Below are 17574 nucleotides of genomic sequence, written 5' to 3'. Positions count from 1 at the left end.
TGATGAAAACATCCGTTGTTTGTTGTCATTATTCAAGAATCTGTGTAGAAATGACAGAAAAAGATTTATTTTTGTCACTGAAAATATTTAAAGCATTAAACTTAAACTGTTTCAATTGTTAAAGGAAATACAATAAAAACAGTAAATTTGTGTGAAATTATGATTAATTTGTATTTTAACACTCAAAAATTTTCCTTTTTCTGAAATGAAAACATTCATGTTAGAGGTTTCTATCGTTATTTCACATCAGATATGTAAATTCACAATTTCTGTAAAAGAAAGCAAGAATAAGACACAAAACAACAAACACGAGACATAAAAGACAAAAACAAAACACAAAACAACAAAAATGAGACAAAACAACAAAAATGAGACATAAAAGACAAAAACAAAACACAAAACAACAAAAATGAGACACAAAACAACAAAAATGAGACATAAAAGACAAAAACAAAACACAAAACAACAAAAATGAGACAAAATAACAAAAACAAGACACAAAACTTCAAAAACGAGACACAAAATGATAAAATGGTTCAAGGTTTTTTCGTTATTTCACATCAGACATATAAATTTACAATTTCTGTAAAAGAAAACAACAAAAGTAAGACGCAAAAGACAAAAAACAGACACAAAATGACAAAAATGAGAGAAAAAACGACAAAAACAAGACATAAAATGAGAAAAAACAGACATAAAACAAAAAATGTGACGCAAAATGACAAAAACCAGACACAAAATGACAAAAACAAGACACAAAATGACCAAAACGAGACACCAAATGACAAAAACGAGACACAAAACGACAAAACAAGACACAAAACAACAAAAAAAGACACAAAACAACAAAAACGAGACACAAAATGACAAAACAAGACACAAAATGAAAAAACAAGACAAAAAAAGACATAAAATGACAAAAACGAGACACAAAATAAAACAAGACACAAAACAACAAGAACAAGACACAAAATGACAATAACAAGACACAAAATGACCAAAACGAGACACAAAACGACAAAAACGAGACACAAAATGACAAAACAAGACACAAAACGACAAAAACGAGACATAAAACAACAAAAACGAGACATAAAACGACACAAAACGACAAAAACAAGACACGAAATGACAAAACAAGACACAAAATGACAAAAACGAGACACAAAACGATAAAATGGTCTGAGGTTTTTTTCGTTATTTCACATCAGACGTGTAAATCCACAGTTTCTGTAATCATATGAGAAATCTTGTGTATTTTCAAAACACAGAAAGAAAACAACCATAAAAGAAAAGCTGTTTTCCTCCTTAGAGTGATATCTGTTGGTAAATATGATGATTTAGGAATTCTTGATGCAGAAATCTGTAAAAGTTGTGGATTCCAGATTAAAGGTCAGTCTGGTCACTGACTAATTCCTGGAACTGGAGGTGGAACTGACCTTTACTTCATGCTGCCAGATCATCCTCCAGAAATCAGTCACAGTGGAGCTAAGAGGACCCTGACAGGCGATGTAGGGGGAGGAGGAGGATGCCCCCTGGAGGACCAACACAGCATTACAACAACAAACAACAACAACAACAAACATTTTCTTAAATCAGTGAAGGTGCGTGTCCACGAGATGCGATTTTCCCGCATGGCAACGCACCGCATCTGAAAATCGCACGGATGGTGGGCGGTCACTAGCGGACCACAACATGGTCACATGACAGCGCTGAGCAACAGCAGGCCGCTACGTGGTCACATGACAGCACTGAGCAACAGCAGGCCGCTACGTGGTCACATGACCGAGCTTTCAGTTTGACAGTCCAGCAGATGAGTCGGATAAACACAGCGGCTCGGCCACAAACTTTCCTTTTTATTTCAAAAACACTAATGGTTACGATGCATGTGCAGATACAGCTGTTATAAGCTTCTCCTCCATGGTGAACTGTGTTCAACACCTGCCAACCTTCTTTGAGCACCTTGCCTGCTCCTGATTGGACAAACAGTCTACTTTATGCAAATGAGCTGCAGCCCTCTCCAGGTAAACACACCTCATCGCAGCTGGAAATGCGCTGCATGTAGCATGCTGGTCCGGTTGTGGTGCGTTTCCCGCTGCGATCCGGTGTGTTTACCTGGAGAGGGCTGTAGCTCATTTGCATATAGTAGACTGGACTCCGGCATGTGGAAATTCCACGCATCGTGAAACTGTCCTCAAACATCTAAACTAGCCGTCAGTGATATAAAACCAGGACAGATTCAGCTGCTGCAGATTATTTCTGCCTCAAATGTTTTCAGAAATACTTTTCGCTGAAGTGTTTTTGAAATAAAAGTGAAAGTTTGCGGCCGAGTCGCTGTGTTTATCCGACTCATCTGCTGGACTGTCCAGCTGAAAGCCCGGTCATGTGACCACGTAGCGGCCTGCTGTTGCTCAGTGCTGTCATGTGACCATGTTGTGGTCCGCATAATCACATCTAGTGGACACACACTTTCAGAACCTCCTGAGAACTGTCTGGTTCTTCATCTCCAGTAACTTTATCAATGATCAGAGTTCTACCTTCAGACTGGGAATATTTCCTACTGACAACTGTCCAGTTGTCGGTAGGTCTACTCTAGAACTTTCTCCAGTTGTCGGTAGGTCGACTCTAGAACTTTCTCCAGTTGTCGGTAGGTCTACTCTAGAACTTTCTCCAGTTGTCGATAGGTCTACTCTAGAACTTTCTCCAGTTGTCAGTAGGTCGACTCTAGAACTTTCTCCAGTTGTCGGTAGGTCTACTCTAGCACTTTCTCCAGTTGTCGATAGGTCTACCCTGGAGCTTTCTCCAGTTGTCGGTACGTCTACTCTAGCACTTTCTCCAGTTGTCGATAGGTCTACCCTGGAGCTTTCTCCAGTTGTCGGTAGGTCTACTCTAGAATCCAAAGTTGTTTAAATCAATCCAACTGGACTTTAAGAAGGTTCCTTGAAGACGTTTCACCTCTCATCCAAGAGGCTTCTTCAGTTCTGGTGGTGGTTGATGTTGCCTCGGCTTATAACCCCTGTGAGGTGTGGTCAGTGTTATTCACATTCCGACGACCATTGCCAAGGCCCACCTGGCTCCTCAACGATGGTCGTTGGGAGCCAGGGAGTGACACAAAGGGGGTCGTCGAAATGCGAGTTTCACCGAGCCCTCGTATGCTAATGGTGGTCGTTAGCATGAGCCACCTCACCTGAGTCATTCTGCCGAGTAGTTCTTTTGGGGAGTTTTGAAAGGACCTGATTGTAAAATGGCGAAAGATGATGTCGCAGACCACCCCCCCTGTTCAGAGATGGCTTCTCCACTTTGACATGGATGGCTTCTTTCACGCCTCTCTCAAACCATCTGTCCTCCCTGTCCAAAATCTGAACATTGGTGTCCTGAAATGAGTGTCCCTCTTACTTGAGGTGAAGGAAGACCGCCAAATCCTGTCCTGAGGAACTGGCTCTTCTGTGTTGAGCCATACGCTTGTTAAGTGGCTGTTTGGTTTCCCCTATGTAGAGATCTGAGCATTCCTCGCTGCATTTAACTGCATACACCAGGTTGCTCTTCTGACTGTGTGGTGTGGGGTCTTTTGGGTGGACCAGTCTTTGTCTGAGTGTGTTATTTGGCTTAAAAAAGACAGGGATCTGGTGTTTGTTGAAGATCCTCCTCAGTTTTTCAGACAGTCCAGACACATATGGAATCACTATGTTGTTTTGCCTGTTCTCCTTCTCCTCAGTTCTCACTGGGTTGTTCTCCTTTCAGGATCTTGTGTGAGCCTTCACAAAGGTCCAGTCAGGATATCCACAAGTTTTCAGTGCCCCTTTCAGGTGTTTGTGTTCTTTTTGCTGGCCTTGGGTACTGGTGGGTAACTTGTCGGCCCAGTGTTGCAGGGTCCTGATGACCCCTAGCTTGTGCTCCAGTGGGTGGTGAGAGTCAAAAAGCAGGTACTGGTCCGTGTGTGTTGGTTTCCTGTATACCCCAACACTCAGACTTCTGTCCTCTTCTATGTGGACCTCACAATCCAAAAAGGGCAAACTGTTATCCTTTACATCCTCTCTGGTGAACTTGATGTTGCTGTCCACAGAATTGATATGTTCGGTGAAAGTTTGCACCTCCTGGATTCTGATCTTGACCCATGTGTCGTCCATGTATCGGAACCAGTGGCTCGGTGTTGCTCCGTTAAATGAGGTCAGGGCCCTGTGTTCCACTTCTTCCATGTACAGATTGGCCACAATAGGAGATACTGGCGAGCCCATGGCACAGCCATGTTTCTGCCTATAGAAGCTCCCTCTGTACTGGAAATAGGTGGTGTTCAGGCAGAGGTCCAAAAGTTGGCAAATCTGGTCTGAGTTGAGGTTTGTTCTGTCACTGAGGGTGTTGTCTTGTAAAAGCCGCTGTCTCACTGTTTCCACCGCCTCCATTGTAGGAACACATGTGAATAGGGAGGTGACATCGTAGGATACCATGGTCTCATCCGTATCTAATCTCAGTCCTCTCACATTTTCCACAAAGTCCAAGGAGTTCTGTACATGGTGGGGATTCTTCCCCACCAGCGGGGCCAAGATGGTGGCTACATGTTTGGCAATGTTGTAGGTAACAGAGTTAATGCTGCTGACGATAGGCCTGAGGGGGGCTCCTTCTTTATGAATTTTGGGGAGGCCATATATGCATGGAATGGCATCCCCAGGGTACAGGCGATGGTACTGCAGGCGGTTTATTGTTTCCTCCTTCTGTAGCTTCTGTAGGCAATCCACAACCTTCTTTTTGTAGCTGCTGGTTGGGTCGCGCTTCAGGGTCTCATAAGTGCTGCTGTCACTAAGTAAAGACATTACCTTGGCATGGTAATCCATTGTGTTCAGGATCACAGTGCATCTTCCTTTATCTGCTGGAAGAATGGTGATGTTCTGGTCCTTACTCAGTGCCGTCGGCACTGAGTAAGGACCAGCATTGCCAAACATGTAGCCACCATCTTGGCCCCGCTGGTGGGGAAGAATCCCCACCATGTACAGAACTCCTTGGACTTTGTGGAAAAGGTGAGACGTCGTTATAAGCTGAGGCAACATCAACCACCACCAGAACTGAAGAAGCCTCTTGGATGAGAGGTGAAACGTCTTCAAGGAACCTTCTTAAAGTCCAGTTGGATTGATTTAAACAACTTTGGATAACCATGACCTGGATGAATGAGAAACTACACGGACGTCTACTCTAGAACTTTCTCCAGTTGGCAGTACGTCTACTGTAGAACTTTCTCCAGGGGATGTTCTCCTCTATGGACTTCAAGGACCTGGAACTCTGGAAATATTCCCAGTCTGAAGGTAGACCTCTGATCATTGATAAAGTTACTGGAGATGAAGAACCAGATGTTCTGAGAAAGAACGTTGATCAGATCTAGTTGATTGTAAATAAATGTTGCAGCATTAATTAGTTCCATGATGATGATGATGATGATGATGATGATGGTCTACCTGGATGAAGCTGGCGTTGATGTAATCAGAGTCAGAGTCTGATGTCAGCAGAGATAAAATAACCCGAGACTGGTCGTCTACACACAGACACACACAGACACACAAAGACACACACTTTATTTTCGGTTGGTTCTGATCTGACACTTGTTCATTCATCCATCAGCCAATCAGAGAGCAGCACAGCAGGTACAGGTGAACAGCTTCAGGTACGACAAACAGCAAAAACAGGAACAACTGAGATCACAAACCCACAACTACAAGGAAGGAAGAGACCCAAAGACACACAAAAACAACACAAAACAACTACAGAGACGCATAATGTATACAAAGACTATAAGTACATAAAAAATACAAAACAGTGACACAAAAAGACACAAAATGACCAAAAAGTGACACAAAACAACACAAAAAAGCCATAAAGAAAAGCAAAATGAGACAGAAAACTTCTGCTTTTGACACAAAAACTACAAAGTGGGTTGTGTTGCTGTTCTGTGTTCTCAGACGGAGTTGAGTTGTTGTGTGTCTGTTGTGTGTTTGTTGTGTTGTTGTGTTGCTGTTGTGTTGTTGTTGTTGTGTTGTTGTTGTATGTCTGTTGTCTGTTGTGTTGTTGCATTGTTGCTGTGTTGTGTTGTTGTGTTGTTGTTGTTGTGTGTCTGTTGTGTTGTTGCTGTGTTGTTGTGTGTCTGTTGTGTTGTTGTTGTTGTGTTGTTGTTGTGTGTCTGTTGTGTTGTTGTGTGTCTGTTGTGTTGTGTTGTTGTTGTGTGTCTGTTGTGTTGTTGTGTGTCTGTTGTGTTGTTGTTGTGGGTCTGTTGTGATGCTGTGTGTCTGTTGTGTTGTTGTTGTCATTGTCGTTGTGTTGTTGTTGTGTTGTTGTTGTTGTTGTTGTGTTGTTGTGTGTCCTTACAGGGCAAGATGTCTTTGTAGCGGTTCTTCTTGATGTTCTCCTTCAGAGCTCCGGCTTCACTGCTCAGACTCAGTTCTCTCTTTAACGCCACGGACTGTGAACGCACCATCTGTCACACACAGACACACACATAAAGACACAACCACACAGACACACACAGTACACACACACACATAAAGACACAACCACACAGACACACAACGATCATTTTCACTGCTGCTGATCAACACTTTTAGAGGAAAAAACTGTTTAAACATCACAACTTTTCTTCAGTGTTCACACCTGCAGACACACACAGACACACACAGTCCATCCATCCATTATCTATACACCGCTTAATCCTCACTAGCGTCATGGGGGGGCTGGAGTCTATCCCAGCTGACTCAGGTGAAGGCAGGGGACACCCTAGACAGGTCACCAGTCTGTCACAGGGCTACATACAGAGACAAACAATCACTCTCACATTCACACCTACGGGCAATTTAGAATAATCAATTAACCTCAGCATATTTTTGGACTGTGGGAGGAAGCCGGAGTACCCGGAGAAAACCCACGCATGCACAGGGAGAACATGCAAACTCCATGCAGAAAGATCCCGGGAAAGCCGGGACGTGAACCAGGGATCTTCTAGCTGCAAGGTGAAAGTGCTAACCACTACACCACTGTGCAGCCCACACACACAGTCCGTGTGTCTAAATCACTTTCCAGTAATGTGTAGTGAGTTTTTGCCTCCAGCAGGCGGTGCTGTGAACTCACACATCATCAACCCACACAGCAGAAACTGCAGCAACACAACAGTACAATACAGAGAAACACAAAAATGATGGCAGTGACTCAATATGACACAGAGTGGCAAAAAATGACCAGGAGGTGACACAAAGTAACACAAAATTACAAAAGAAATCACACAAAAAGACCTGAAAGTGATACAAAAATACCACAAAGTAAAACAAAATGATCACTAAGTGACACAAAGTACCACAATATGTCTCGGAGGTCACACAAAATGACACAATATGACCAGAAAACGACACCAAATGACCAGTAAGTGACACAAAGTACAACAATATGACCAGTAAGTGACACAAAATCACACAAAATTACAAAAAACTACACAAAAAACTGACACATCATCAACCCACACAGCAGAAACTACAGCAACACAACATGATGCAGCTGTTACACACACTGCAACACACACACGTGCTAATCTGACACAAACCACAATAAAGAGACAACAAATGGACACAATACAACCACAAAGATTCAAAATCACCACAAAGTGTTGAACTGATGTTAAAAAGACACACAAAGCAGCTCCACAGTGACACAAAACAACAAAAAAGAGACACAAACTGGGCAAAAAGTGATGCACAACTTTTTAAAGAGACACAAAACTGTTCCAAATTAACACAAGATGACTAAAATCAGACAAAACCATGACAAATAGAAAGAAAATAACAACAAAGACACACAAGTAGTCTAAAAATAGATGCACTAATTCAAGGACACACAATATAAAAACAAATAGAGATAACAGCCAAAAAGAGACACAGATCGTGTTGATGTTGTGTTTTTTGTGTCAGTGTTGTGTGTTGATGTTGTGTGTTGATATTGTGTGTCTGTTGCTGTTGTGTTTTTGTGTCAGTGTTGTGTGTTGATGTGTTGATGTTGTGTGTTTGTCTGTTGCCGTTGTGTGTTTTTGTGTCGGTGTTGTGTGTTGATGCTGTGTGTTGCTGTTGTGTGTTTTTGTGTCGGTGTTGTGTGCTGATGTGTGTCGATGTGTGTTTTTGTGTCGGTGTTGTGTGTTGATGTTGTGTGTTGTGTTGATGTGTGTTTGTGTGTTGCTGTTGTGTGTTTTTGTGTCGGTGTTGTGTGTTTTTGTGTTGCTGTTGTGTGTTTTGTGAGTCCACAGTCAGCAGTAAACATGTAGAATTGAAGCTGTGGGTTTTTCTCATCAGAGCTTCACTCGACTTTATGACTCATTTCAGGAACAAGAACCTGAGAAACCGAACCTGAAACACAGAAAGAAACTGAAGACTCAAAGAAACTAAAGACTCAACGAGGCTAAAGACTCTAAGAAACTAAAGACTCAAAGAGACTAAAGACTCAAAGAAACTGAAGACTCAAAGAAACTAAAGACTCAAAGAAACTGAAGATTCAAAGAAAGTGAAGATTCAAAGAGACTAAAGACTCAAAAAACTAAAGATTCAAAGAAACTGAAGATTCAAAGAAACTGAAGATTCAAAGAAAGTGAAGATTGAAAGAAACTAAAGATTCAAAGAGACTAAAGGCTCAAAGAGACTAAAGACTAAGAAACTGAAGACTCAAACTGAAGATTTAAAGAAACTAAAGACTCAAAGAAATTAAAGACTCAAAGAAACCGAAGATTCAAAGAAACTGAAGATTCAAAGAAACTAAAAACTCAGAGACAAAAGACTCAAAGAGACTAAAGACTCAAAGAAACCGAAGATTAAAACAAAATAAAGATTCAAAGAAAATAAAGATTCAAAGAAACTGAAGATTCAAAGAAACTGAAGATTCAAAGAAACTAAAGACTCAAAGAAATTAAAGACTCAAAGAAACCGAAGATTCAAAGAAACTGAAGATTCAAAGAAACTAAAAACTCAGAGACAAAAGACTCAAAGAGACTAAAGACTCAAAGAAACCGAAGATTAAAACAAAATAAAGATTCAAAGAAAATAAAGATTCAAAGAAACTGAAGATTGAAAGAAACTGAAGATTAAAAGAAAATAAAGATTCAAACAAACTGAAGATTGAGATTCTCTGTACAGAACAAGATGCTGAAAATGATCTCATGTCTAAAACCAAACCCAACTAAAACCAGTCTAGAACCAAGTCTAAACCAGTTTAAAACCAGGTTAAAGGTGGTTAAAAGCAAAGTCTACAGCTAGTAAATAACAATGTAAAAGCAAGTCTATAACCAGTTTAACCCAGTCTAAAACCAGTCCAAAACCAGACTAAAACCAGGTTAAAAACCAGTCTAGTCTAAAACCAGACCAAAACCAGTCTAACCCAGTCTAAAACCAGTCCAAAACTAGACTAGAACCAGATCTAAAACCAGTCTAAAACCAGTCAAAAACCAGACTAAAACCAGAGTAAAACCAGTCCAAAACCAGACTAAAACCAGAGTAAAACCAGTCTAAAACCAGTCCAAAACCAGACTAAAACCATTCCAAAACTAGTCCAAAACCAGTCTAAAACCAGTCCAAAACCAGACTAAAACCAGTCCAAAACCAGACTAAAACCATTCCAAAACCAATATAAAACCAGTCTATAACCAGACAAAGACCAGTCTAAAACCAGTCTACAACCAGTCTAAAACCATTCCAAAACCAATCTAAAACCAGTCCAAAACCAGACTAAAACCAGACTATAACCAGTCCAAAACCAGTCCAAACCCAGACTAAAACCACTCTATAACCAAACTAAAACCACTCTATAACCAAACTAAAACCAGTCTATAACCAGATTATAATCAGTCTAAAACCAGTCCAAACCAGTCTATAACCAGTCCAAAACCAGTCCAAAACCAGACTAAAACCAGTCTATAACCAGTCTAAAACCAGACTATAACCAGTCCAAAACCAATCTATAACCAGTCCAAACCCAGACTAAAACCACTCTATAACCAAACTAAAACCAGTCTATAACCAGATTATAATCAGTCTAAAACCAGTCCAAACCAGTCTATAACCACTCCAAAACCAGTCCAAAACCAGACTAAAACCAGTCTATAACCAGTCTAAAACCAGACTATAACCAGTCCAAAACTAATCTATAACCAGTCTATAACCAGTCCAAAACCAGACTAAAACCAGCCCAAAACCAGACTATAACCAGACTAAAACCAGTCTATAACCAGTCCAAAACCAATCTATAACCAGTCTATAACCAGTCCAAAACCAGACTAAAACCAGCCCAAAACCAGACTATGACCAGACTAAAACCAGTCCAAAACCAATCTAAAACCAGACTATAACCAGTCCAAAACCAGTCTATAACCAGTCTATAACCAGTCTAAAACCAGTCTAAAACGAGTCCAAAACCAGTCCAAAACCAATCTAAAGCCAGTCTATAATCAGTCCACAACCAGACTAAAACCAGTCCAAAACCAGACTAAAACCAGACTACAACCAGTTCAAAACCAGTCCAAAACCAATCTAAAACCAGACTATAACCAGACTTAAATCAGTCTATAGCCTCCATCCATCATCTCTCCACCTGTTTATCCTCTGCAGGGTGTCAGGGGGCGGAGTCTATCCCAGCTGACTGAGGCTGAAGGTTCACCTGGACAGGTAACAGACATTTTAGAACCCAGCAGGGAGAACATGCAGACTCTAGTAGGTGTGAGGCCACAGTGAGAACCACTGATCCACCGTACCGGCGTCTGAAATGTTCCCAGGGTCTGAAGAACTGAGCTGCTGGTTTCTGCTGTTTCTAAATTCTGTCTCTAAACCACGACTTCAGTTTCCTCCACTCATTTAAAGTCAGAATGAAACTAAACGCTGCTGATCGAGTCTTTACCAACGAAACCAAACGTCCAACAAGCTCCTAAACAGAAGATCAATCTGTTGGAGGTTCTGACTTCAGGCGTCACGTTTCTGCAGATCTGACAGATTGAACTCAACAAACACTGACAAACATCACGTCTGAAGATGAAGGATTTATTTTACATTTCATTCCTGGTCAAACCAAGCCTAAAAAACAGTCTAAAACTAAGCCTAAAAACCTATCTATAACCAGACTAAAACTAAGACTGAAAACCAGTCTAAAACCAGTCTAAAGATAAGAGTAAAACTAAATAGAAAACCAATCTAAAACCAGTCTAAAACTAAGACGAAAGTCAGACTGAACCCAGACTAAACCCAGTGTAAAACCAGTCTAAAGATAAGATTAAAACTAAATAAAAACCCAATCTAAAACTAAGACTAAAACCAGTCTAAAACCAGTCAAAAGATAAGACTAAAACTAAGTAGGAACCCAGTCTATAATAAAACCAGGCTAAAATCAGACTAAAACCAGTCTAAAGCTAAGACTAAAACTAAGTCCAAAACCAGCCAAAGTCGTTTTGCTGGACAAAAACCTGCAAACCAACTTACATAAACCCAGTTTAAAAAGATCCTAAATTGTTCTGAAGAATCACAACACAACCACCACACAACTGCAGATAGATGTCAAACGGCTTCAGATGTTGACAAAGGAAGTATAAAAAGGCATCGAATCACTGTAAAGAATTTTACTGTAAAGACACACAAAACAGCAACGGGCAGGAAAAATGACACCACACAAAATAAGTACAGAAAATGATTCCAGCAAATGTAAAACAAGTACAAAAAGACACAAAACAAGCAAAGAAAGAGACAAAACAACCAAAAAAAGACACAAAACAAGCAAAGAAAGACACAAAACAAGCACAGGAAGACAAAAAACAAGCAAAGAAAGATGCAAAACAAGCAAAGAAAAACACAAAACAAGCAAAGAAAGACACAAAACAAGCAAAGAAAGACAAAACAAGTAAAGAAAGACACAAAACAAGCAAAGAAAGACACAAAACAAGCAAAGAAAGACACAAAACAAGCAAAGAAAGACACAAAACAAGCAAAGAAAGATGCAAAACAAGCAAAGAAAGACACAACACATCCAAAAAGAGATAAGAATATGACAAGATTACACAAAACAACAGCAAATTTATATAAAATACCAGCAAAGAGACACAAAACAAGCACAGAGAGACTGTAAATGAAGCTGGATAAAGTAAAATCTAGTGTAAAATGTTCAGTTAGAAGACAGTAAAAAGTGGAAACAGCAGCAGACTTCATGTTTTCTCTGGAAACGGTTGAAATGAAACAGGTTTAAAACATTCAGCCATCAGTGACTAACCTCACTGAGGGCTGACCTGGTTATCAAATGAATCTCTCTCTGTAACGTTCAGCTGTATCACTGACCTGGATATCTGGTTTCACTTCCTGAATAAAACACCTGCTGCACCTGAACCCTGAGTCATGTGACCTGCTGATTTCTATCACTGATTGGCTGCAGCTACTTTGAATAGAGGCTCAGAGGGAAAAAGTCCAACTGGTTTTTCCAGGAAAGTAGCAAAAGTTTGTGTAGTTTAAGAGTTTCTTCTGGAGCTTCATTAAACCCTTCAGTGTTCTAGAGCAGATGAAAGGTGTAGGACTCACGCTGTACTGCTGCTCCACCTCCAGATGGTCGGCAGCCTCCAGGTGGGACAGCAGCTCAGACAACAGGTCCATGTCCTCAGACAGCAGGTCCACGTCCTCAGACAGCAGGTCCACGTCCTCAGACAGCAGGTCCACGTCCTCAGACAGCAGGTCCACGTCCTCAGACAGCAGGTCCACGTCCTCAGACACCTGAAAGAGACGAGAGTCCGTCTGAGCTGCTGCACCTCAGATCACTTCTGCTTCTATGTTTAAACCGCTAGTTAATTATTGAACACGGAAGGAAGCGACACGACGTTCACCAACGATTACTTCACTGTCCTCACAGCGACACACAGGCACACTCACAACAGATACACAAACACATCACCTGTGTGTGTTCACAGAGGGGTGTTGTCACAGCAACCTGAACTGACATACAACCAGCAGCCGTGAAAAGACCTGAAAAACTGCAGACGTAAAAAAAACCTTAAAAATGACGACAAAGAGACACAAACAAGTGGAAATCTACAAAAGAGAAACTGCAACAAGACACAAAAACACTTCAAAGTGAAACAAAAACATTGCAAAGGGCTGTACAACAATGACAAAGAGAAAAAACAAGTGCAAAGAGTTGCAAAATATACACAGAGACCCAAAAAACACAACCTGACACCAAACTACTCAAAAACAGTCAAAATGATCACAGAGACACAAAGCAACCACAAAGAGATACAAAACCACCACAAAGAGAAAGAAAACAACCACAAAGACGCACATAATGACTACAAAGACACACAAAACATCCACAAAGACACACAAAAAGACTACAAAGAAACACACAACTACAGAGACACAAAACTACCACAAAGAGACACACAATGACTACAGAGAGAGCTCAGGATGTCAGTGTAAACGTGACGAGTAAAGTCCTGGATATAACTGCAGCGCAACTATTGAGTTTATAATATTATATATATTAATACTCATATTATACAATATTATCCTGTCAGATGAACAGTAAAGGATCGACTGTCAATTTGCATTTCACTTGGAGGTCAGTAAATCAGGAAACTGTACGAAAAGTAGTAAAAGTATTCAGAGAAACACAAGAATGTCTTAGTCCGTCCGTCCATCCATCCATCCATCCATCCATCCATCCATCCATCCATCCATCCATCCATCCATCCATCCATCACCCATCCATCCATCCATCCATCCATCCATCCATCCATCCATCCATCCATCCATCCATCCATCCATCCATCACCCATCCATCCATCATCCATCATCTATCATCTATAATCCATCCATCCATCCATCCATCCATCCATCCATCCATCCATCATCCATCCATCCATCCATCCATCCATCCATCCATTCATCCATCACCCATCCATCCATCCATCCATCCATCCATCCATCCATCCATCATCCATCCATCCATCCATCAGCTATCATCCATCCATCCATCCATCATCCATCATCCATCCATCCATCCATCAGCTATCATCCATCCATCCATCATCCATCCATCCATCATCCATCCATCCATCATCCATCCATCATCCATCCATCCATCCATCCATCCATCCATCCATCCATCATGTCATCCATCCATCCATCCATCCATCCATCCATCCATCCATCCATCATCCATCCATCAATCCATCCATCCATCCATCATCCACCATCTATCATCTATAATCCATCCATCCATCATCCATCCATCCATCCATCCATCCATCCATCCATCCATCCATCACCAATCCATCCATCCATCCATCCATCCATCCATCATCACCCATCCATCCATCCATCATCTATCATCTATAATCCATCCATCCATCCATCCATCCATCCATCCATCCATCCATCCATCCATCCATCCATCCATCCATCCATCATCCATCCATCCATCCATCACCCATCCATCCATCCATCACCCATCCATCCATCCATCCATCCATCCATCATCCATCCATCCATCCATCATCCATCCATCCATCCATCCATCAGCTATCATCCATCCATCCATCCATCCATCCATCATCCATCCATCCATCCATCCATCCATCCATCATATCATCCATCCATCATCCATCCATCATCACCCATCCATCCATCCATCATCATCCATCCATCCATCCATCCATCAGCTATCATCCATCCATCATCCATCCATCCATCCATCCATCATCCATTCATCCATCCATCCATCATCTATCATCCATCAATCCATCCATCATCCATCCATCCATCCATCCATCCATCATCCATCCATCCGTCCAGCCATCCATCCATCCATCCATCAGCTATCATCCATCCATCCATCGTCCATCCATCCATCATCCATCCATCAATCATCCGTCCATCTGTCCATCCATCATCCATCCATCCGTCCATCCGTCCATCCATCATCCATCATCCATCATCTATCGTCCATCCATCATCCATCCATCCGTCCATCCGTCCATCCATCATCCATCATCCATCATCTATCATCCATCCATCCATCCATCATCCGTCCATCCATCCATCCGTCCATCCATCATCCGTCCATCCATCCATCCATCCATCCATCCATCCATCCATCCATCCATCCATCCATCCATCCATCCATCCATCCATCCATCCATCTTCTTCCTCTTATCCAGGGTTGGGTCATGGAGGCAGCAGATGAAGCAGGTCATTCCAGACGTCCCTCCACCTCAGCAACACTTTCCAGCTCTTCGTGGAGGATCCCGAGGCGTTCCCAGGCCAGATGAGATATATAATCCCTCCAGCAAGTTCTGGGTCTACCCCGGGGTCTCCTCCCAGGAGGATGTGTTCAGAAAACCTCCAAAGGAAGTCTCCCTGGAAGATCTGAATCAGATGTCCAAACCACCTCAGATGGTTTCTTTAGAGGTGAAGGATCAGCAGCTCTACTCTGAGCTCCCTCTGGATGTCTGAGCTTCTCCCCTTATCTCTAAGGCTGAGTCCAGACACCCTACAGAGGAAGCTCATTTCAGCCGCTTGTATCCACAATCTCATTCTTTGGGTCACTACCCAGAGCTCATGACCATAGGTGAGGGTTGGAATGTAGGTGGATGGTAAACTGAGAGCTTCTCCTTGAGGCTCAGCTCCCTCTTCACCACGACGGTTTGGTACAACACCTTCATTACTGCTGACGCTGCACCAATCCTCCTGTCTATCTCACACTCCATTTTCCCATCACTCATGAACAAGATCCTGAGATACTTGAACTCCTTCACTTGGGGAATCAACTCTCCCCCAACCCAGAGGGAGCAATCCACCGGTTTCCATCACAGAACCATGACCTCAGACTTGGAGGTTCTGATCCACATCCCTGCTGATTCACACTCGGCTACAAAGCGCTCCAGTGCTGCTGAAGGTCTGAGGAAGCCAACAGAACCACATCATCTGCAAAAAGCAAAGATGTGATCCTGAGGTCCCCAAACTGAACACCCTCCTCACCCCAGCTGCACCTTGAGATCTTGTCCATGAAGACCACAAACAGGATCAGAGACAAGGGACAGCCCTGGAGGAGTCCAACACCCACTGGAAACATGTCTGACTTTAGTATGTGGAAACAGCTCTCACTTTGGTTGTACAGGGACAGAATGGCTCGTATCAGACAGTACCCTGAACTCCCGCGTGTCTTTTATGTCGTTTTTGTGTCTTTTTGTAGTCGTTTAGTTTGTATTTGTTGACTTTGATTGTGCTTTAGCTCTGTTTTGTGACTGCTTGCTTTTGTTTTGATTCTCTTTGAAGTCATTTTATATCTTTTTATTGTCATTTTGTTTCTCTTTGTGGTAGTTTTGTGTCTCTTTGTGGTGGTATTGCGTCTTTTTTGTCGTTTTGTGTCTTTGTAGTCGTTCAGTGTGTATTTGTAGACTTTTATTGTGCTTTAGCTCTGTTGTTTTTGTCTGTTTGTATTTTTTTTTTGTTTGTTTTCTTTAAAGTCGTTTGTGTGTCTCTTTGTGGTTGTTTTGTGTTTTTATTGCTGTTTTGTGTGTCTGTTGTGTTTTCTACAGCCTACACTAACCTGGTCCAGTAAACAGGGTCAGAGTGACACTGCCTGGCTGCCTCCGGTCCTCAGAATCATCCTCGGAGTGAGACCTCCTGCCTGTCCGTCCCTCTGTGCGGCTCTCCGTCTCCTCCGCTAGCCGAGCCTGCTAGCTGGCAGCCCGGGAACCATGGCCATGTCGCAGGCTCTGTCCGAGGAGGAATTCCACCGGATGCAGGTGAGGGCGGCACGGCGGGTCGGCGGGGTGTCGCTCAGGTGGCTGTCAGGGCCGGGTGGGGGACACATCAGTGCCGGGGGCGTTAGCGCAGCATGCTAACGGCTAGCCGCAGCTCTAGCTAGCTGTTGATGTGTCAGAAAACAGACTGATAGCAGGCTAAATATTCGGTTATAAACACAGATAACGCACACAACGTCTGGTTAGAAACACACACAGCAGCTAATACTGGTTTATTAGCCTGGTAGCTTAGCATCCTGCCACCTGGAGACGTTATTAAAGGTGTAAATTAGCTTTCCTGGTGCTAACTGACAGCGGCTAGCATGTTAGCATCCCGGGGACAGTCACGGGGTGAGAGTGTGTGTATGTCCGTCTGGGCGGTGTGTGTCCGTCTGGGCTGTATCCACCTGAAATAAACCCCCAGAGGAAACAGCAGGGGCTCACACACACTGTTAGCATGCTAGCTGCTACCTGTCCAGGTGTTTACCTGCAGCAGGTGCAGAGGACAGGAAACTCCAGTTATTTTGTGTGTCTTTGCTGTTGTTTTTCAGCATTTTTGTCTCCTTGTGGTGGTTATGTGTCTTTTTCTGGCTTGTTTCTGTCATTTTGTAGTTGTTTTGTGTAATTTTGTCATAGTTGTATGTCTACTTTTGTTTGTTTTTATGTATTTGTGGTCATTTGCTGTGTGTTTGTAATGATTTTAAGTCTCTTTCTAGTTATTTTGTGTGTCCTTGTGGTGCTTTTTGTGGTCGTCATGTGCATCTGTGTAGTTGTTGTGTGTCTGTTTTTGGTAGTTTTTT

The 17574-nt window shown here is 42.3% G+C and overlaps 2 protein-coding genes across 5 annotated transcripts in view; one reads left to right on the top strand and one right to left on the bottom strand.

Moving 5' to 3' along the window:
* The window catches only part of ptpn18 (protein tyrosine phosphatase non-receptor type 18), a 36475-nt gene extending 19300 nt beyond the window's left edge, over positions 1-17175 (bottom strand). The window contains exons 1-5 of one of the 4 annotated variants that reach the window (XM_055012861.1): positions 16579-17175; positions 12555-12743; positions 6349-6457; positions 5445-5521; positions 1440-1535 (exon numbers count right to left, since the gene is read on the bottom strand). In XM_055012861.1, the coding sequence (XP_054868836.1) occupies positions 1440-1535; positions 5445-5521; positions 6349-6457; positions 12555-12626 (354 nt within the window). In that variant the 5' untranslated portion in view covers positions 12627-12743; positions 16579-17175. Of the gene's footprint in view, positions 1-1439; positions 1536-5444; positions 5522-6348; positions 6458-12317; positions 12521-12554; positions 12744-16578 lie in introns of those variants that run through there. The other 3 variants (XM_035949284.2, XM_023272691.3, XM_055012860.1) reach the window with 3 other exon arrangements.
* LOC111570131 (GRIP1-associated protein 1) overlaps positions 16625-17574 on the top strand; it is a 51382-nt gene continuing 50432 nt past the window's right edge. Inside the window, exon 1 of the mRNA XM_055012863.1 lies at positions 16625-16777. Coding sequence (XP_054868838.1) covers positions 16730-16777 — 48 coding nt within the window. The 5' untranslated portion in view covers positions 16625-16729. The remainder of the gene's footprint in view (positions 16778-17574) is intronic.

This window comes from Amphiprion ocellaris, chromosome 8 (assembly GCF_022539595.1).
Source record: "Amphiprion ocellaris isolate individual 3 ecotype Okinawa chromosome 8, ASM2253959v1, whole genome shotgun sequence".
NCBI classification, from domain to species: Eukaryota; Metazoa; Chordata; class Actinopteri; family Pomacentridae; genus Amphiprion; species Amphiprion ocellaris.
The sequence above is the reverse complement of the archived record's forward strand: the minus strand, read 5'-3'. Positions and strand labels throughout refer to the sequence as shown.